The sequence below is a fragment of the Equus przewalskii genome, chromosome 8 (assembly GCF_037783145.1).
Source record: "Equus przewalskii isolate Varuska chromosome 8, EquPr2, whole genome shotgun sequence".
NCBI classification, from domain to species: Eukaryota; Metazoa; Chordata; class Mammalia; order Perissodactyla; family Equidae; genus Equus; species Equus przewalskii.
The window spans coordinates 75,072,719-75,095,463 of record NC_091838.1 but is presented as its reverse complement, the minus strand read 5'-3'; the positions used below and the strand labels follow the sequence as shown (position 1 = coordinate 75,095,463).

At 47.8% G+C, this 22,745-nt stretch overlaps 1 protein-coding gene across 1 annotated transcript in view; it reads right to left on the bottom strand.

The window, feature by feature from the left end:
- The window catches only part of TG (thyroglobulin), a 243,372-nt gene extending 232,654 nt beyond the window's left edge, over positions 1-10,718 (bottom strand). Inside the window, exons 1-4 of the mRNA XM_070632069.1 lie at positions 10,484-10,718; positions 9,054-9,151; positions 7,660-7,863; positions 6,902-7,061 (exon numbers count right to left, since the gene is read on the bottom strand). Coding sequence (XP_070488170.1) covers positions 6,902-7,061; positions 7,660-7,732 — 233 coding nt within the window. The 5' untranslated portion in view covers positions 7,733-7,863; positions 9,054-9,151; positions 10,484-10,718. The remainder of the gene's footprint in view (positions 1-6,901; positions 7,062-7,659; positions 7,864-9,053; positions 9,152-10,483) is intronic.
- Positions 10,719-22,745: the final 12,027 nt, after the last annotated feature.

Below are 22,745 nucleotides of genomic sequence, written 5' to 3'. Positions count from 1 at the left end.
ATACAGATGCTCAAATACAATAATGTACGCTTGAAATTTACACAATGTTATAAAGCAAGATGACCTTAATAAAATAATTTTTTTTTAAAAAAAGGTTAGAATACAAAATGGCCTGTACACACACCTGCAATTATGACTATGTAAATGAACCAGTACGGGAAGGCAATATATTGTGCAGGAACTGCTCAGAGCCCGAACATGGGGTAGGGGGCAACAAGTTAGTTAATTTGAATGAAAATGAATATGCAAAACAAAACCTATGAAAGCACTATAGAACTACGGGTTTTTTCCATGTTGCTGATCTCTTATTGTGTGTTTGTGAGCTAAATAAAAAAGAACATTCTAGTAAGTGAGTTATGCATAACAGAAACTAAAAACTCACTTTGCCCAGTTGCCCCTGATTGGAGATATATAATAAAAGTTCATTCACTGGGACCTGGGATAATTCAATTCAAAAAGTGCTAATAATAGTATAATAATCACTTCCATTTATTGAGCACTACTTTGTATAAGACAATCTGCAAAATGTTTAACATACCTTGACTTGTTTAATCCACTTAACACGCCCACAAGGCAGGTGGTATTTTTCCATCTCCATTTTAGAGGTTAAGAAGGTGAGGTATGTTGGCCACCATCTTGAAATCGTGGTAGGAGCTAGGGTTCAAATCTAGGTCTTACTCACCATGATATTGATGTCTCCCAATGGTGTTACTCAGTGTGTACTGGGCTGTACCTGGTCCCTGTCCCATATCTTGAAAGGCACATGACTCTGTTCTGTCCTGACACTCCTCTCTGTACGCCCACCACCTCGCTTTTCCTGGCATCTCATAGATGTTGAAGACACACATGCTGAATGCACACACCGACGGGTCACCTGGCTGCCCTGAGGTTCTGAAACCCATTCCAGCACGAGGCACGGGAAGTTTAAGTCATTCTAGTCCCATGTTCTGCTGATTCAACTTAAAGTTCTACCTCAGTGCCCCATCCCAGGGCCAACGCAACCAGCAGGATCTCTGTGCCATCTTCATCCCACCACTTTAGGGCCAGAGTCCTTCTCTCTGGGTTTCTGATCTTATAAGCTGCCCAGTACCTGGGCCTCCCTGGGCTTTTTGCATGGACCTCACTCTCAATACCCAACTTCTTGCCTAATGGAGATCGCCGTGGCTTCAGCCGGAGGGAGAGTCCTCCCATCCTCCCAGGAAGACCACCTGGAGGCCCGCTACTGCCACCTGGTCTCTCAGGCTGTCCTCTGCTCCTCTCTGGCAGACACCCTGCACTGTCATCTCTAGTCTCTCCTTGTCAATCTGTATGCAGTGCTAAGGGCCTGGGGCCAGACATATCAGAATTTCATTCCTGGCCTAGCCACATATAATTATCTCTATTCACTACTACTAATAAAAACAATAATCGGTGACATATATCGAACAATCGGACACTGCACCAAGCACTCTCCATATTTTTATCTCATTTAATCCTCACAACTACCTTTAAAAAGCTCCATTCGCAAATAAGAAAACTGGGATTCAGAGTGGTGAATTGACCAGTTCAAGATCACCCAGCCAAGACCAGGAGCCAGGTATCCTGAGTCCACGGCCAATGCTCCGTCAACACTATCAGCTGGCCGGGTGGGGAGGCCACCACTTAAATAGACCACGGTCGGTCGTTAGGTTCCCGCCCTGTGATCGACAGTAAATTCAAGCTCTGAATCCCCCCCGATTTCCTTTGTTCCCACAGTCCGAGTTGATACAATCTGATTCTTGTGGCTGATCTCTGAGATGGTATCACTATCTATGAATTTCGGACTCCTCCCCCAGCGTAATAATTAGCACTCACCTGGTTTAGCTGCCATGTCTGCTACTGTCATTGGCGCTTTGCTGTCAGCCAGGGCAAGGGGGCCTCAGCCGTGCTTCCAACCTTCTTCTTATTAGATTCCCAACCCTTCTCTGTCACCCCAAGAAAAGCCAAACCACTGGGGCCAGCCCCATGGCTGAGTGGTAAGTCCGCGCACTCCGCTTCAGCAGCCTGGGGTTTCACTGGTTTGGATCCTTGGCACGGACATGGCACCGCTCATCAGGCCATGCTAAGACAGCATCCCACACAGCACAACATGAGGCACTCACCACTAGAAAACACAACTATGGACCGGGGGGCTTTGAGGAGAAGAAAAGCCAAACCACTGAAACTGAACCTACAGTCTTAACGAGAGGCAGGCAGCTCTGGCTCCATCCTCACATGGGGCCAACCGGGTTTGGAGCCTGCATGTGGCCAAAGAATGTCCTCAAAGGAAGTGAGTCTTGAGTTGGATCCTAAAGCTGAGAACGATGGATCTGACGAGGGGAGAATCGAGGAATGGAGACCATGTCTGGGATCATTAACGTGCTTCCAGCTTCAAGATGAGAGACAGAGACCACAGGGTGGGCAGAAGGGAAAGCCGAGAGGCTGGCAGTCACAGAGGGAGGCACAAGCCCCATGGAGAATGCTGGGACCCAAGCATCTCAATCATTGAGACGCCATTCCTGAAAATGCCGTGCCCCCTGCTCCTTATAGGCACTGGCCTTAGGAAATCCATGGTCTTGTTGTCAAGTCATACAGTACCCTATAGCATATGACATTATCCCCTTAATGAGGATCCAAGGAACACAGTTCTTTCCATCCTCAATAGAAGAAAAATCGTATTCCTCTGAGAAACTGGTTTATTTTTACCTGGTGGAAACAGAATATCTTAGACTAGTTCCTCTTTCTCTGGTGACAGGAAACAGTGCGCAGCCCCTCACGTCTGTTATAAGGTAACTTCAGAGAAGGAATGGTGTGCACCAATCTTCACCTTGTTTTATTCTTATTTTCTACGCTTATTTTGCCTTCCTCATGATTTCCTCTATTTTCCACTTCTATCCTGTTCTGGGAATATTGGAAGAAAGGAGGAAGAGAAAATCAACACCAAATTTTAAAACCCGAAAATAATATGGATTTCATCCACTGGAAAAGGATGCTTCCCTTTCGTTGAACAAAAAGCGAAATCTCAGGATGATCCTAGAAGAGCACTCAAGAAAGAAAATTGCAGCGGAGGGAGAAATGATGGCATTTCTGAGTTTATGCTCAGACTGTGGCCGACCTAGAGTCAGAGAAATCACACAGCAGGCTCGGCGGATAGAAAACGTCAGTTCCCGCGGGACTGCTAGTCCTGTTCACGTGCAGAGCAGGGTTCTTGCCTCTGGGCCCCCGAGTAGCCAACGCCCCCTCCTCAGTCAGATTCCTCAGCTCCTCCCACAGGCAGTCCCTCCAGAAACCTAACCATCAATTAATCAATTAGCAATTTATTGAATTCTCTCCTTTGCGGGAGGAGAGTTCCTTACAGCAGGAGCTGTGGCAGAGCACAGAGCCTGGTGCACAGCAGGCCCCCACAGACGTCTCTGGGAGGGCAATTGGATGACTAGTCTATGAGGCTTGCTCCCCATGGTCGCTCACATATTCAGTTAACGATGCCTCTTTGCCACATATTAAGATGCATCCGACCCTTCTCACTGGATTATCTGGAGAGCCCGGGTTGCCAAGGCATTTGAGGTGAGACAGGTTGCTAAGGAAGCTTGAGTGAGCTTAGTCACTAAGGACAAGGGCTGATAAAGAAACCAATCAACTGAATTTCACCTTGGGTCCCTAAGGCCTGGGTAACAACATCAGCTCTTAAGGTACCTTTGCCTACAATCTGCTTAGCCAGAATATCTTCCCTAGCGGGTGGGTGGGGAAGGGCAATATGGAAGATGGGAGAAGAGTCAGAAGAAACTAGCAAAGCTTACACCCCATCATTTTTTTTTTTTAAGTCACCAGCCCAATAGGTATAGTCAGCAGTGACCTTCCTCAAGAGGCAAAAAGACCTGCTTCCATTGGGGAAATGCTATGGCCAAGTTCAAGTGCAAATCGTCACCCAGCACATTAAGAACCCGCAACAGGTTGGCAAAGAGCTGCCCTCAGGCTTCCAGCCTCCCTGTGCCCCATGGGAATAAGCCAACTGCCTTACGCCACTTCTCCAATTGAGTTCCCCAAAGAAATGCCTCGGATTCAATATTTCAAAATCAAATTTGTGACTTTTTTCTTTCCAAACTCATCGTCTACCATCCCTCTAGAAACCAGACCTCGGAGTCATCCTTGATTCTTCCTCTCCTTCAGCTTCCATATCTATTCCTTCACCAAGTTGCGTGGATTCGGCCTAGTAAATATTTCCCCGACCGTGCCCCATCTCTCCATGGTCCTCTGCATCACCTGCTCCAGTCCAAGTCAAAATCAGCCCTCACCTGGACCAGTCCAGCAGCCTCCAAGCTTGTGGAGTCGTCTCCCAGCAGCCACTCTGCTCTTCCCTGACCCCAGACCATCCTTTTAGAAACCCAAGTCCAGTGGTTATTGAGATATACACAACTCAATTTTAAGCCCAGGCTTAAAATTCTCGATGCAATATTGGAGACTAAATAACTATTCCCTGCTCATCTGAAATTCAAATGTAACTGACCATCCTGTATTTTATCTGCAACCCTCGGTGCCAAGTCTAGACTCTCCACGTGGCTTCCATGCTCCTTCCACTTCGCCCAGTGGAGTCCCTGGGCCTGGTGCTGCCCAGGTCTGCTTATCAGAAAATTCCTGAATATGTACTGTACGGGCTTCCAGTAACCAACCACCTGACCCTTCCCATGACCTTCCGAAATTAGAATTCACCTCGAGACATGCTTGCTTACAAAAAAGAAAGGATCCCATTTCAGGAGTAAATTTTTTTGTCTCAAACAATGGGTGCTTAGTCCTGAACTCATGCATTTAACTCGACTGCCCTCTTGTGGACGGAGCTGTGAATTGCGCCTCAAGCTAGCTCTGGCAAAGTTCTTTGATGCACTGGCCTACTCAGTATGCATTGATCTTAGGCCTACTGTGTGCAAGTTTCTGTGCTAGGCACCATGGGGGAACAGAGATGAATCGAGTTTGTTGGAATTAGTAAAAGGAGCCAGACAGCTCTAGCACCCACTAATTGTGCTTCCAAAAGTGAATTCCTAAACCTGTGTTTCAGATTCCTCCGTTACATGATAGAGATCATAATTACCTAACTATTTTTATAAATATTAAAGGGGATAAAAGGATGTCAAATTCCCTGTATACAGTTCAGTTGAACTTGAACTGAGCACACACTGCTTGGCATCAATGAGCATCGGTAAATCAGGCTGTTTGGAGATTCTTATGTGCTCGCAGGCAGTCATTCTCTAGACCCTGGGGGCGGGGGTGGGGGGAATCTAACCTACATTTGCTAAGGCTGCGTGATGCATGAGGACTCCCTCCAGAGGCATAATAATTTACAATTTTCGCAGTGGTTTCCTAGACGAGGGCTCATCAGATCTCCACCACGACCTAATGAGCGGGGCGTTGTCTCCATTTTACAGATGGAGACATTGAGGCCCAGAGAAGATAAGTGACCAGGTCACTTGGCCAAGCAAGCAGTGGCAGAGTCAGAATGACGGTCACAAAGGCAAATGTTACGGTGCCAGACAGGTGATGCAGATGCACGGACCAGGCAGGAGGATGGCAACAGGACATGGAGGGGCCAGGAGCACTGGAAAGTGTGCACTTTGTCCACAAAGGACAGTGCGAGGGCAGCTTCTTGGTGTCGTGGGAGAATGCACACAGCCCCCGACCCTTGTTAAAATCAGGAATTTGGAATTTTTTGTATTAGGTGGAACATATGAAATTGCGGATGTTCAACTATTTCTACCCACGCAAACGGAAATGTCAGAGTTCAACTTAAAACCCCCCAGTTTTAAAAATATAGTGCAGCTCCAAAAAGCTCTGTCTAGGGAACTGTTCCTGTTCACAGGCTGCTAGTCCGTGACCCTTCCTGACACAGCCCATGAGAACTCCCTCTCCCACAGGGGAAGAAACTGGTTGTCTGGAAGCCAGCCACATAAAGGCTCAGGTTCTCCAAGAGAATTTCTATCAGTATTCTCAGCCTAATATTCTTACTTATTTGTTTCAACTATATCTGAGTCTGTGCAGCCCTTTACAATTATGAAGTCACCATCTTGAATAACCAGAAGCTCCCTGATTATTTGGGCCAAGATCCATGATGCATCTCCCTCTTTATATTTGTCACTTAAATCTTTAAGTTAAACTTACCTGGAAGGGCATACATACACACAACTTACAGAAATGCATAAAGATGATCACATCCCCACTTTTTACAGTGCCGTCCTTTTTCCTTTTCTGCCAATTTCCTTCTCCCCTCTCGCCTCCCCCACAGCAGCCCTGACTCTCCAGGCAGCCGTGATAACCACCTGGTATGTGTTTATTCATATTATTCTCTGCGCTCACCTAGTTCTATACAGACACAAGCATGATCATATAATCACACATGCATATCAAAGGATCTTTTTGCTTGTTTTCTAAAAATTAAATCATAGTATATTATTTGTATTTTCTATCTTATATTATCATAATACGCTGTGGAATCCTCTCCTAGCCCACTGGCATAGTCTGATGCATCCTATTTAACAGCTGCATAAATATTTATAGAGCCACCCACCTTGGGTTGATCAGTCACTTTGTTCCCAATTTTCTGCTATGATGAAAAATGACCCAGTAGACATCTTAGTACAGATGTCTTTGCTTTCTGGCGGTTTTATTTCCACGGGCTGGCTGGGCCAGAGGGCTCACATATTTTTAGTTTGAGTAGCCGCTGCCAGCTTGCTTTGTTAAAAATGCTGTGGCTCTTCTGATATGCACTGGTGGGACACGAAAGCGAGGCCTCCCTCATTCCCACCAGACTGTGTGTATCACGCACCGCAGCATCCGCCTGGATGTGAGCAAGCGCGTTGGCAGGAGACGGGAAGGGATGGCCCAGCGACGGGCACGCCCCAGAGGCCGCCCCCCTTACCTGTTGTAGCTATGGACCAGGTCGAAAATCATCATGTCCGTGGTGTTGACAAACTTGCACTGGACAGGCAGAAACTCTCCCTCAGGAGAACACTGCGGAGGCGACTTCTCTCCCACCCCGTGGAGAAGTCGGCGATTCCTTATCTCACAGCTCCTTGGACCTAAACGTTTCCGAGGAAAACATGTTACACTGTTATGTACCACTCGGTGCATGTGCTTCTGCAGTCTAGAAGCATCTATTCAGACTACACGCGTGACAGTTAGAGACCCAAATGGGGACCAAGGTCTGTACAGGGAGCTTGAAAACCTCGTTGGGTGCATATTCTGTTCATGCTTCTAATGATCCACTGGCGAATACTGATGGTCCACCGAGTGGAAATGTTAGAAGTCGTAAAACCTTCCTTAAAAGCTTTCTGGGGGCTGGCCCAGTGATGCAGCGGTTAAGTGTGCACGTTCTGCTTCAGTGGCCCAGAGTTTGCCGGTTCGGATCCTGGGTGTGGACACGGCAGGCATCCCACATATAAAGTAGAGGAAGGTGGGCATGGATGTTAGCTCAGGGCCAGTCTTTCTCAGCAAAAAGAGGAGGATTGGCAGCAGATGTTAGCTCAGGGCTAATCTTCCCCTCCAAAAATAAATAAATAAAAAAAAAAGCTTTCTGTACTGAGGGCCAGGTCCTCTGCCTTCCGTCATGGAGCCCCGACAAAGGTTTGGTTAGGGTGGGGCACCTCCTGTCGGGGTGCTGGCGTCCCCGAGACTTACACCTGGTCGGCCTCCCCAGCTGGCGGGTCCCGTACACCTCCATCCCGTCCGCGTCCACACACCAGCACTGCATCCCCCGAATGTCACACTGCACGGGTGCATAGTCCCCCGAATCCTCACACTGGGGGAGGTAGGATGTGGCTGAGCTGTTAGCGTGGCCGTCAAGTAAGATCCGCTGCCTCTGCAGCTGGCAGAACGACAGACCTAAGGGCAGCAAGAGCAGTGTCAGGGCAGAGCTTCTGGGACCACCTTAGGGGGCCTCACCCGGCAGAACTCCCGCTCCCTCCCTGGAGGGGAGAAGGTGGCCCTTCCCACAGCTGAGAGGGAACCAAACCAGCCCAGGGACGCTCAGGGAGGTGGGGGCCGGCTCAGGACCAGCACTCCGATTGTCCAACTCTGCCCCAGGATTCCCTCCAGCATCCTAATCAGGGAAGGGCCGATTTCCTGGCTCCAACAGTCACCCAGCCACCCCAGAACCCTGGCACTGCAGAGGTGAGGTGTGCGTGGAGCACAGGCTGGCCACGAACAGACCTCATTTGAATCCAAATTTCCCCAGTCCCTCGCTGTGTAGCCTGGGGGAAGTTGCTGTACCACTCTGGGCCTCACTTGCCTTATCTGCAGAACTGAAATACAACTGCCTTCCCCGGGGGCATGAGGATGAGTGACATTGACAGTGACTGCCCCTGTGGCATACCCACTGTGTGCCCGCTGCTCTACATGTGTTTTAAATCCTCACACCCTGCGAGGCGGATCCTACAGACAGCTCATTCAGCCGGGGGCGGGTGGGAGCCAGCCTGCTCCCCGAGCCTGCCATGCCGGCCACGAGAAACCAGCTCCCCGAACAGAGCTTTTGTCCATTACAGGAGTGCACTGACTCCAGACCCAATTTGCCCATTTTAAGGTGACCAGCTTAAACTGGCCTTTGTTTTAGGCTTAACTATGACGTGCTTTAAATGGAGACCGTGTTGCTTTGACTCCTCGTCAGAATAACAATTTGAACAGGAAAGTTTTCACCAGAGTCTGAAATTTAAAAGCCCTCAGGGGACAGAACGCTGAGTGGACGTGGCCGCCTTCTGGTGGCGGAGCCTTCGATGGCTGTTCCCCATGACTCCTAGCACCAGGCACCATGCCCGGCACGGTGGGGGGGACAGACCCAGTAGCTTTTTGCTCAGGAAATGACTCGATTGTCCTGTTTGACTTTCCCAGCAGTCCCGGAGGAAACAGGGCCTCACTGCCGTGACTGTCATCCTAATTCGAAGAGAAAGAACCAGCAGCCCAGAGGGAGCCTGGCCTGTCACACACCCCAGCCCAACGCTGTTTCAGGATGTGAGGTGTCCTGGCGGGTCCCTCCTCCCCTCGGCCCCCTTCCCACCCAGGACCCCTTTCCCACTTACACGCCGCCGGCCGCCCAGGCTGCCTGCTGCCGGGCACCTCCAGGCCGTCGGCACCCACACACCAGCAGGCGCGGCCGCCGTCCCCGCACTGGACGGTCCTGAGGGCGGGAAAGACACAGCACGCGGATGCTGTTATCGGCTCCCGAAGCCACATCCCTGGTCACCTCCCCTCTTCCTCTCCATCCTTCCGAGTTTTAATTCGCTCCAACTAAGGTGAGACTGGCGTGGAGAGGGCCAGGGGACGTGGGAAAGCAGGAGCACTAACCCTGCTGCAGCCCCTACCCCTGCCACTCACTGTCCACCTCCAGTCTGCAGCCCTGGGGCAAACCCCCGCCCCACCGGGCGACGCTTCTGCCACCTCGCGGCTGCCGAGGGTAAAGGCCAAGCCCTCCTAACACGGCCCAGGGGCAGGGGACCCCCCAGGAGGTCAGGGTGGCAGAGACAGGGCCTCGGTATGGGTGACACAGGGAAGCACACTCCTGGGGTTTCCCCGGGGAAGTGACGGGTAAACTGAGGCCAGGGAGATGATCAGGTGTTACACCAGGGGCATAAGAAGGTAAAGGTGTTCCAGGTAGAGAGAACAGCATCCGCAAAGCCTCCTGCGGAGGAACAGGGCCAGCTTGAAACTGCAGGGACTGGAACAAGAGAGGGGGACCGTCCTCCTGACTCCTTCTGCCGCCCCAGAATTCCCAGGATCCACGCAGGGACTGGACTAGAGGCTCCCTTTGCACTCTTGAGAGAACATAAGAGTGTGCTCGGGACACTAAGAGCATATATGAAATAGAGGGAAGGAGGGACGTTTCTCAGAACACAGTCGTGTAGACGGGGACCTCCTAGTTCAAGGTGACTGCACCAGCGAGTTGTAGTGCACGCACATGCAGAAGATTCCTGCGCACTCCGCACGGGGAGCTGTTTAGATTATCACTCTGCTTTCCAAGGGGAGGGTCTCGGACCCAAGCTCCTGTTAGGGCCGCTGAAAACTCCCTTTCGGAGAGGAGCTCACCGGGGACACATTAGCGCTGCCGCGCAGAGCTGGACTCAGCAGGGCTCCGAGGCGGCCACTGGCCTGAAGTCCAGCCAGCTCCTGCTTCCCTCCGGCTCTGGCTTCTCAAGAGGATAGAGGAGGAGGGGGAGGCACCCAAGCGAAACCATCGGTCCCTAGCAGCTTTGATTAAAGCGATTATGGGAAGAGTTTTGGTAGGAAAAGAAGGGATGTGGCTGGGAGGAAGCGTGGATTGGGGAGCTCGGGGTCAGATTATTGAGTGTTGATGAGCCTGGGGGACCGAGAGGCAGGCACCCTCCCAGTGACAGCGGCCACATCTCCCGTACGTGGAGGAGCGAGGGCGGAGCAGAGCACTGGGGCAGAGGGGGAACGAGATGGCTTTAAGGCGTCTGAGGTCCCTGAGATGGCACGCGGAAGCAGGCCTTACTGGAAGCTGCCGTCCTCCGCGCACTGGGGAACGTAGTCCGCTCGAGTCAGGAACGCCCTTTCCCTCTGCAGCTCGCAAGGCCGAAGAGGCTGGGCATCCACCTGGTACTCTAGGAGAAGAGAAGCGGCTCCTCAGAGGGGATCGTGGACCGGGTTCCGCCGACAAAGATGGGCTCCCCTAAGCACAGACGCGCTTCCGGATTTCTTTCTAGCATCATCACCAACAACTACGTTCTAACGTGCCGCTTCGCAGCTCTGCGCGCTTTTCCCAAGATGGCGTTACCTCACTGACTCCTCAGCGCTCCCCTGGGAGGCGCTATCTCCGTTTTACGGATGTGGCCCTGGACTCTGGCGGGGAAAGTAACCGACTCAAGGTCACACAGCTCACCAGAGAAGGGTCCAAAATAAGCCCTCAGCCCGCACATTCCCCCAAGCTGTGGTGGGGTTGGGTGAGAACACCACAAAGGTGTTCCTGAGTTTATCAAGCTCTCTCTGCAGACAGAGCATATTCCTGGCACAACGTAGGAATGCAAATTAACTACTAGCTCCCACTGTCCTATTTTCCATTGAGAAGGCCTGTAACACTCAGGAGCTTGCTCAGAAATCACAACCACGTCGTGAGGTTAAGAGTCATTTGCTAGTTTTTCCAATGAGGACGCGGAAGCTCAGTTACCCAAAGCCACGAGGCAAATGGCTGAGCCGTGGCTAGACCCGAGGTCTATTCCACTCCACAGGTAGGTTTGCCTGTTTCACTACCTGCTGACTGCTTCTCAGCTCCCTCCCAGGGATGACCTAGGCCTTGAAATAGCTAAGGGAATAAAAAAGCCAACGTCAACGTCAAAAGTTTGCTAACAGGGTGGGGTAGGGGGAGCTAGGACTGAATCAGGAAGACCTGGTTTCCCCCTCCTCTCCACCAACCACCAGCTCCGTGAATTCAGGCAATTCAGCCCCCCTCTCAGAAGCTCTGTCTCTTCATCTGAAAAGGAAACAGCCAATAACCAACCCCCGGGACCTTGAGGGATTAAATGAGATCGCAGACATTCCAAGGCCCTGGGGCAGAGCCTAGCTGATATGGGGGCTCCGGCCTGAGGGCTCCCTCCAGACCCCTGCTCTGTGGCCTCCCCTGGAACTCACCGAAGATGTTGGCTGACGCCAAGCAGGCGGAGCCCAGCAGACTGCAGACCCACAGGGCCAGGGCCATTTTTCCAGGCCCTCCCAGGGCTGGAAGGGTACAAGCCACTGCCCACCCCAGGGCTCTGGCTAGGGAGCTCTTATAGAGCTGCTGTGGGCCCCGCTCCCCCGCCTGCGGGCACTCAGCGAAGCAGTGCCCGCCCTGTTTTTTCTGCTGGTCACAAGGAGTCCCTCCACTTGTGTCTGCTCCCTCTGAGGACACTCATGTGGCCAGTGGGGGACAAGAACCTTGTCGAGGCTCCAGGGGGGCAGAACTGGGTGAAGTGGCTTTGAAATTCATCTGTGCAGGTGAAGGTCAAAGGTCTGTGGCTTTGTGGGCAACAAGCTCAGGCCACTGAAGTCAAAGCCATCCCCTCTGCCTCCGTCCCTTCTCTCTTTCCCTCCTTCCTTGCTTCCCTCCTTTCTTCCCTCCTTGCTTCCTTTTCTCCCTCCCTCCTTCCTTCCACCAGTATTTTTAGCGCTCAACAGCAGCAGACACTATTCTAGGCAATGAGGATAGTGCGGAGAACAACACAGGCAAAGCCATTAATACGGAATATGAGGATTTTACTGAGGGAGCCAAATACACACAGGCGCACACACGCATTTTCGTTCATACTTATCCTCCTTTCCCCTCTGCCCCAGGCCTTCAGACGTCGCCCGCCAGCCTAAAGGGAATGCCAGCTGGGGCTTCCCCACAAAGCCTGTGCATCAGTGTGTTTTCTCTTAGCAAAGCCAGCTTCCTTCCTTCGCTCCTGTCGCCACAGGACCTGTCAAATCACCTCATCCCCCCTGAGCCCTAGGCTCCTTCTCTAGGAAACAGACACAAGAGGAGAAAAATGCCCTGTGCCCACTTGCTGGGGTGGCCATGAGGGAATGATGAGACATTGACGAGGACGGGCTCAGGGGATGCTGGCCATTGTCACTATTGATTTTCTCATTTTTGTAAATGACATCGTACCGGGGAATGACGGGCACGCAGGAGAACAAGCCTGCAGGTGAGGGGCGAGTGACAGTGCAGGGGCAGGAGTGGTGGGTGAGCAGGGAAGACCCGGCTGAGCATGTGGCCCCCCGAATGGAGAGGGAGGGACATGTCCCAGGGGGAGGGATGGGTGGAGGAAGGCTGGGAGGGGAGCCCGCTGTGCAGGAGGAGGAGGATGAAGGGGCGTGACGGCAGGGCAGTGCACTGTGCGACCTAACACAGTTGCCACGACTGTTACAAGAGTTAGCACCGGTACAGGGCTTTCAACAGTACCTGTATAGGATAAGCACCCAGTGCCGCTTACAATCCGCATCTTTATATTCGTGATACAAACCACACAAAGTAAAATGCGACAGTTATTTTCACCGGCAGGATGTGGGATTAGAAACGAGTGAGGAACCCTGCTCTGCATGACCTCCCTGGGGACTCAGAGGTGACTGTGGCTCCAGCATCTCAGCTCCAGCTCCGGCTCTGGCTCCAGCTCCAGCTCCAGCTCCGGCTCCAGCTCTGGCCAGACTTCTCAGCTAAGCTTCAGGTCCATGCTGCCTGGACCTTTCACAGACATTTCAAGTTCAACACATCCCCAACCGAACTCCTCGACACTTCTCCCAACTCCGCAGCTTAACATGCTTTTGCTTTCTCTCTAGGATGAGTGCTATCCCACATATCTCCCCTCACAGCCCACCAGCGTCTGAATCCCACCAGCAAGGCTTCATTCTCATTCTTTGGGCCTGACCCCTCCTTACTCCTCCTGCCTCCTGGGGGCGGCAGAGGGGGGTACCCCAGCTCTGGCCTAGCCCACTGGCACAGTCTCCACCCCTGCCCTCACCAGGCTGCTTCTCCAGCTGCAGGGGGGAGGGATGCAGAGTCACCCCACAGGTGTGCAGGAGGAAGCACCAGCAGGTCCCGGAGACCCTCTAGCCATGGGGAGTGAGGGAGATAACTGATAATGGGACTTAGATTTCAGGCTCAGATGATTTGAGATGTGTTGGCATTTACTGGAAAAGGAGACACAAGAGGAAGAACTCGCTCCACCGGGTCCTCTGCTGCCCCCATTAAATGGGCCAAGTAACACTGCGTGTGCTTCAGAGGGCCAGCAGCATCTCTTCACTCCATAGACACAATCACATGAGAAGCGACGCCTTGGGCAGCCCCTGTCATCTCTCCATTTCCAGGTGTTCTAAAGCAGACAAGTTTTATGAAATGTTGAACGGGGTTCGAGGTTGACCACAAACCCCACTCACCAAGCTTCCCAGCCCCTAAAATGCATGCATAGAGCTTGCACGGCTCAGCCTGTGTGCTGAGTCATTCTCGCTGGCCTGGCCCCCGGGAAACAACAGAGTGGAATCAATCAACGCCTCCTGGCCTGGGTGTGTGTGTCTTGGGGGGGTGGGTCGTCTAATTGGACACCGGGGCCGTGAAGCAGTCAAGATATCCCCGGAATGAAGGGCGTTGTGAGGGAGAGGAAGGGCAGAGCGTGAGCTGACCGCACTTCAGACTCCACCTGGAGAAGGGGCGCTGCTCGGACATCTGCGAGCGTGAGAGCGCTCAGTGGGCCAGAAAGGCAAGGGGTTCCTTCCAAGTCGGCGAGAAGAGCACCCAGAAGGAGAGGTGCTTCTCTCCGCCCAAGCAACAGAGCGAGGAGCCTAGAGAGAACCACGCCAAGGCATCGCCTCCTCACCACGAAAACCCTTTCTCATAATGACTCAGCTCCTTGCTCTCACCTCATCTCCACTGAGCAGGGAGGACAAGCAGGCTCCCACGGGAACTCCAGGTGGCCATGCCCTGCTTTGGTCTTCACCAACCTGCTCCTGGCTCAGGCCCCCATTGCTCGGGCAGGCTCTTCATCGCTGGCCCTGCCACCTGTCCCACTCTCCTTGGCCCCAATTCAGATAACCTCTTTCATCTCCTTCCTTCTCTAACACTAGGGTGTATAATAAGCACTCACCGAAGATTTGGGAGAAAGGGAGAGTAACTGGAAGGCAGAGGAGGAAATTACTGCAAAACAAACATCAGATGTCACTGTTTCTGACATCCATCAGCTGTCACCCACAACAGAGAATCGCTCACCAGCCATCTCTCCCCTAACCCAGCCTGTCGCCATGTTGCTGGCTGCCAGGCCACTGCCTTGGACAGCTTCTCCCCATCTCCCACACACCCAGTGACCAGACCACATCCCCCCTTATTCTGGGCTGTGTGAGCAATAATCAAAATTCCTGGTACTTGACTTCTGCTTCCGGAAAGATGGGAAAGACATACTTTTCCCTATTTTTCCTGTGAAGCACAGCTAACAAAAACCCAGATACTATCCGTAAAACAACAGAAGAAGACACTGAAAGGTGGATAGAAGAAGACAGCCCGTGAGCAACCTCAGGACCAGAGGAGCAATACAGTCTTAAGCTCATGGACTTCATCACGCCTCTCACATCTCAGACTGGATGCTAGAGAAGCCAGCAACTAGAAATGCCAATGAGCACAGACCTCAAAAAGCTCCAAGTAAAGTCTCTTGAGCCAAAGGTCCAGGAAAAGAGCAGCCGGGCAAGAGAGAGAACTCTTAGATAACAGTTGCTCGATTCCAGCAAATCTCACAGGAAAACCGTGGCTCCATCCACACTCATGCCAGCTGGGGAGCCTAGAATTCTACTCTTCCCAAGCTGTAAAGAGGCTCCTCAGGCCCCCTGCTAGGGTGGTGACAGAAAGGCCACAGGAGGGGCCAGGACATTCGCCCCGGCTAAGCAGTAATGAGCCCCTCTCTCTGGAGTCAGTGGAGACCAAGTGGGGAGCTTGAACTCCCACCCTACCCAGTGGTAATAAGGTGGCACTCTCCCCTTCCCACTGGGCTGGTGACAGAACAGGACTAGTGGAGAGGCAGGACCTTCACCACAGCCCACAGTAGCAAAGCCATTGCCCAGTGGTGTCAGCGAAGGCCACATGGGGAGCAATGAGGCACCCTCAATGCTCCCAGCCAGGGTGGCATCAGCATAGGCCTGGAGGGAGCCTAAACTCCCACCCCCCACAACCAGCAGTAACAAGGAGCCAGTAACTTGCCAAGTGTCAACAGAAGTGGAGTAAGAGCCTGGACTTCCAACCCCATCCAACAGCAATCAGGTGGTGTCCCTCTTCTCCCACCACGGTGATGTCAGAAGAGTTCTACTAAAACAGAAGATTTAAATGAGATCTACAGTTTCTTAACATAATACCCAAACTTCCCAGAAAACCACTCATCATACCAAGAACTGGGGAAATATCAACTTGAATGAGAAAAGACAATCAACAAATGCCAACACCAAGAGGATGCAGATGTTAGAATGCTCTGACAAGGATGTTAAAGCAGTCATCATAAAAAGGCTTCAGTGATCAATCATAAACACACTTGAAACAAGTGAAAAAGTAAAAAGTCTCACTAAAGGAATAGTCTCGGCAAAGAAAAAGAAGATAGAAAGAGGAACCATTTGGAAATTTTGGAACTAAAAATTAAAATAACCAAAATTAAAATCTCAATAGATGGGCTAAACAACAAAATGGAAGGAACAGAGGAAGGAATCCACAAACTTGAAAACAGAACAATAAAAATGACCCAAGCTGAACAACTAAAGAGAAAGCCAGCAAGGATACAGAAGAACTCAACAACACCATCAACCAGTAGGATCTAATCAATGTTTATAGAACACTTCACCCAAGAGCAGAATACACATTCTTCTCAAGCACACATGGAAGATATAGTAAGATAGACCTTATCCTGGGCCATAAAACAAACCTCAACAAATTTAAAAGAATTTAAATTGTAATATGGACAACTAATTTTTGACAAGGGAGCCAAGAACATACAATGGAGAAAGAAGAGTCTCTTCAATAAATGGTGTTGGGAAAACTGGACAGCCACATGCACAAGAATGAAAGTAGACCACTATCTTACAGCATACACAAAAATCAACTCAAAATGGATTAAAGACTTGAAGGTAAGATCTGAAACCATGAAAGTTCCAGAAGAAAACATAGGCAGTACCCTCTTTGACATCAGTCTTAGCAGCATTTTTTCAAATACCATGTCTGACCACACAAGGGAAACAATAGAAAAACTAAACAAATAGGACTACATGAAACTAAAAAACTTTTGCACACCAAAAGAAACCACGAACAAAACGAAAATACAACCTAACAATTGGGAGAAGATATTTGCAAACCATATATCAGATAAGGGGTTAATATCCAACATATGCAAAGAACTCATACCACTCAACAACAAAAAACCCAACAACCCAACTAAAAAATGGGCCAATGATCTGAACAGAGATTTCTCCAAAGAAGATATACAGATGGCCAATAAGCATATGGAAAGATGTTCAACATCATTAGCTATCAGGGAAATGCAAATCAAAACTACAATGAGATATCACCTCAGTCCCGTCAGAATGGCTATAATTAACAAGACAGGAAACAATAAGTGTTGGAGAGGATGTGGAGAGAAGGGAACCCTTGTACACTGCTGGTGGGAGTGCAGACTGGTGCAGCCACTATGGAAAGCAGTATGGAGATTCCTCAGAAAATTAAGAATAGATCTACCATATGATCCAGCTATTCCACTGCTGAGTATTTATCCAAAGAACTTGAAAACATGCATGCCTAAAGATACATGCACCCCTATGTTCATCACAGCATTATGCACAATAGCCAAGACTTGGAAGCAACCTAGGTGCCCATCAAGGGACGAATGGATAAAGAAGATGTCATATATACACACAATGGACTACTACTCAGCCATAAGAAATGATGAAATCCAGCCATTTGTGATAACATGGATGGACCTTGAGGGTATTATGCTAAGTGAAATGTCAGAGGGAGAAAGTCAAATACTGTATGATCTCACTCATAAGTAGAATATAAAAACAATGACAAACAAACACATAGCAACAGAGTGGATTGCTGGTTACCAGAGGGGAAAGGGGGAGGGAAGAGGGAAAAAGGGATGTTTAGGTACACGCGTATGGTGATGGATTGTAATTAGACTCTGGCTGCTGAACATGATGTAATCTACACAGAATTCAAAATATATTATAAAATACACCTGAAATTCATATAATGTTACAAACCAGCGTTATTGCAATAAAAAAATTTCTTAATACGTTTTTTAAAAAAATTTTTTAAAAAGAATTTAAATCATACAGTGTGTTCTCTGACCACAATGGAATCAAACTGGAAATCAATACCAGATAAACTACAGGAAAATTTCCAAACATTTGGAATCTAAACAACACACTTGTAAATATTTCATGGGTCAGACAGGAAATCTCAAGGGAAGTTTAAAAATACATTGAAGTGAATGAAAATGTAAAGACAACATATCAAAATTTGTGGGATGCAGCTAAAGCAGTACTGAGAGGAAAATTTATAGCAAAAATGTTTCTATGAGAAAAGAGGGAATGTTACCTACCAACCAGGTAACTATCAACATCCATGGAAAAGTAAGAGGTGAAGAAGAGGCCAAGAGTATTTAGGGAAAAATCCCTTCTGATGGACTGAAAACCAGGAATGAGGCAGAAGCATTCCCCTTCTAACAGGCCCCTAACATCCCACTCCCCCTCATTAATCCAATGGTCTTAACCATTAAAAGCAGAATGGCTAACTCTTGGAGAGGAAAAGATCATCCATCAAAGTAGTCCCATTCCTAACTCCATGAGACCCTAGTAAGAGTACCAACTATGTGACCTTGGACAAGGGACTTAATTTCTCTGTGCCCCAATTTCCCCATCTATAAAGCTGTAATGTTATTAGTGCCCAAGCTCATAGGATGATGTGATTGCAAAATAAATTAATAAGTGTAGGATGCACAGTACAGTGCCAGGCATACAATAAACACTCCATGTTATTTTTCTTGCAAAAATGAGAAATTTTCAATGGTGACGGCCCTAAACATCAGTCTTGTTTAAGCTACATTTTTTTCCCCCTGTGACATATTTAAAACCTCTAAATTTCTATTTCTTCCATGAGCCCAATGTGCCTCACTGAAGATGGATGTATCTGACAACACCTGATGCACTAGCTCGGGTGGGCAGCCATGGTGGCTGCTGTCCTGGACTCTGCCCTGGAATTTTGCAACCCTCTGAAACCTTAGCCTTGGGCATGTTTCCTCCTTATGTCCAAATTCTTTTCAGCTGAAGAATCATCCTCAGCTCATTGAGGCTTTTGAAGGCAGTGGCCCCGTGAGACTGGTGGGACCAGAAGCCTGGTGTGCCTGAAGCACTGCCCTTCCTCACTTTCAGCTCTTCAGGTCTTGAGTAGTATTTGTTTTGCTACATTACTTTCCGCAGTAGAGGAATATGATGCTGACATTTTATTTTCCATTGTGGTTCCCCTTTTGCTTTTGGGAAAGCTCAGGCTATTTTCTAATAGTTTAAATAGCTTCCTCAGTTACTTGCTTTCCTTCTCTGATTCATTTTGGACTGATACTGTTTGCTGGATTTGAGTCTTTCTCTTTCTCTCTGCTCTTTTCCTTATGGAAAACATATATTTTTTAAACATATGCCTCTAGATTTTTCCCTTTTGGGTCTTGCAGATTGGAAGAGATAAAACCGATAAACTCTGGGACTGCCAGAAGTATCAGTGATTCAGACCTATCTTGTCTGCTGCCGTTTCCTCAACTGTCAGCATCAAGGCATTCTGCCATTCAATCAAGAAACCAGGCGTGGATGCTGTCTTGTTTTCCCTGGCTTCCCTTCAACGGGTCTCTTATCTGTGTGCCTCCTTTGGACTCACCATTCCATACATTTCTCAGGCATATTCCTCAGGGCATAAATAATACCCGGATCTTCACCTCTGCATGAAGGTGGCTGCCTCACCTTGAAACTCACTCAAATTATTTGGAGTATCCTGTGCCAATATTTCTGGTCCAATCTTCCCACATATGTCTAGATTCTCTGTAAGCATTCCATACAGTGGCCCATTCAAGGGATGGTCCCCCCTCACTCTTACTTTGAAGCCCCATTTGGGGCTTCAAGATGGAGCTTCTCTATAGTCCCCTGATCCTAGTCCCATCTGTCTTTGGAGAAATCCAACAAGAGAGCCAAGATCTCAGAATGCAGCCTGGTCCAGTCTTCTCAAGTCTATTCTGGTTTGGTAGCAATTAAGATGCGTCTGCTTTCTTTAGTGGCTCTTTTCAGAGCACTTGTGTCTTCTTTGCAGCTCCATTTCCCACTTGCATCAGCCTACCGTGGCCTTCAAAGCCCCATTTTCTATTTGAAATCTGGCCAGTCTGCCTTCTGAGAGCTCAGCCTTTCTGCCAAGCAACACTCTCTTGTTCTCTTGTCTTCTTAAAGGTTGTGTGCAGTCTTCCAGTGTTCCTGTGCTGATCAGAAGAAGCCAGCATACTTTCCTAATGACTGCATTTCCTCCTTGATTTCCCGGGCAAGCCTGACTCCTAGAGACAGTGTTTCAAGGACGGAACTATAATTGCCTGTGGATTTGTAATAATTTCATTGACTTCTTTTCTTTCTCCCAGATAGCTTATTATAATTATCCTCTCACATTCCTTTTCCTTTAACTTTTTTAATTGATAGATTTTGCTGATTTAGATTTACAGAAAAATTGAGCACATAGTAGAGAAAGCTCCCACAAACCCTCCTTCTCTGCAGTTTCCCATATTACTATCACCTTGCATTAGTGTGGTACATTTATTACAATTAATGAACCAATATTTGTAGATTATTATTAACCAAAGTCCACACTTTAAGTTTCACTCTTTGTGTTGTACAGTTTTTCTTTTACTTTTTATTTTGAAATAGTTTTTAAACTTCACTTAAAGTTGAAATCGTAGTACAGAGTTCCTATACTCTTTAGTCAGTTTCACTCCATGTTAACGTCTGACATCACCACACTGCAGTTATCAAAACTAAGAAACTATTATCGATACAATACTATTAACTAAACTACAGACTTTAATAGAATTTCACCAGTTTTTCCACTAACGTCTTTTTTTTCCCTGCTCCAGGATCTAATCCAAGAGCTTACATTTCATTTACCTGTAAGGCCTCCTTAGCCTCCTCCTCAGAAAATATTAAGGAATATACAAAAATTCTAGGGCTAGTAAGTGAGTTCAACCATGTCAGAGAATTTTAAAAAGTCAATTTTATTTGTATGCTAGTAATTGAACATTTGAAAAAGCAAAATTGAGAAAATGCCATTTACAGTATCAAGAAGAATAAAATACTTCGAAATAAATTTGTGTAAAATCTGATCACTGGAAACTATAAAACACTGCTGAGAAAAAATACAGAAATCCTAAACAAATGGAGAAACATACCATGTTCTTGGGCCAAAAGACTCAATAGTGTGAAGATGGTAATGGATCTGTAGATTCAGTGCATTTCCTGTTAGAATCCCAGCTTTTTTCAAAGAAGTTGACAATGTGATCCTAAAATTTTTATGGAAATGCAAAAAACCTAGAGTTGGCAAGAACAGTGAGGAAAGAAGAACATAATTAGAGGAATTACACTATCTGATTCCAAACCTTCCTATAAAGCGACAGTAATCCAGACAGTGTGACATTTGCATAAGGATAGACGCATAGATCAATGGAGAGAGAACGCAGGGTGCAGAAATAAACCCACATAATTATGGTCAATTGGCTTTCGAGAAAGGCATGCAGGTAACTCATAGGGAGAATAATTTTTTCGACGAATGGTGCTGGAGCAATTGGATAACTTCGTGCAAATTAAAATGAGATACCGCTGCACACCTATTTAGAATGGCCAAAATCCAGAACACTGACAACACCAAGTGCTGGCAAGAATGTGGAGCAACAGGGACTCTCATTCATTCAATTGAGCATAATCTTTCAGGTCTATTTCTAGACTCTTTATTCTGTACCATGAAATTACATCTCTATGCCACTTTTACACTGTCTTGATTACTGTAACTTTATCGTAAGCCCCCAAATCAGAACTTATATGTCCTTTAACTTTGTTCTTTTTCAAAATTGCTTACGCTACTCTAGGTCTTTTATGTTTCCAGATAAATTTTAGAATCAGCTTGCTAGTTTCCGTTTCCAAAAATCTTCCGGGATTTTACTTGGGATTGCATTATACCTCTCAGTTTTGGGAAAACCGACATTTTAACAGTATTACATCGTCCAGTCCACGGTTTTGGTATTATATTTCTATTCATTTATCTCATCTTTATTCTAGGCATTGTTTTGTAGTTTTCTGTGTACAGGTTGTACATATATTTTTTTTCAGATTTACCCAAGTATTCCTATTTTCGGTGCTATTGAAGACGGTATTTTTTTAAAATTCCAATTTCCACTAGCTCATTGGTAATGTGTAGAAATGCTAGTTCCAGTAGCATTCTTTATAGACTTTTCCATGTACGTAACACATCGAATGTTTCTTCTTCCTTTCCAAGTGGTAAGCCTTTCATTTTTCTTCCTTTAGAGCCCAGAGCCATGTTGCACGAGCAGGACCTCCACAGCACTCTTGGATAGACGTGGCGAGAGTGAACATTCTGTTCTTGCTCCTTCTCTTAAGAAGGGAAGTATTCATTTACCATTCTGATGTTAAGGGTAAGTTTCTTGGCAGATGCCCTTTATAGTTATGCAAATTCCTCTCTTTTCCTTTTCTGACAGTTTTTTTTTTTTTTTACCATGAATGGATGCTGAAATTTATGAAATGTTTTTTCTTGAGATTAACATAATTTTCATTATTTTATTGATACAATGTTTTACATTGACTTTTGGACATTAAACCAACTTTGTATTCCTGTGGAATAGCCAACTTGATCTTGACACATTATTCCTACTGTGTATCATTGGATTTGCATTGCTAATATTTTGTTGAGGATTTTGTGTCTGTGTTCACGAGAGACGTGTATTGGTCGGCAATTTCCTTTCCTTGCAGTGTCTTATGGGATGAGGTCAAAGTTGGTCTCAAAGAATAAGTGTTTTTTTCTCTATTTTCTGTCGGTGTGTGTGTAAAATCCAGATTTCTTCCTTAAACGTTTGATAGAATTCACATTAGGCCTGGAGTTTTGAGGAAACTGTTTTTTTTTTTTTTGGAAGATTAGCCCTGAGCTAACATCTGCTGCCAATCCTCCTCTTTTTGCTGAGGAAGACTGGCCCTGA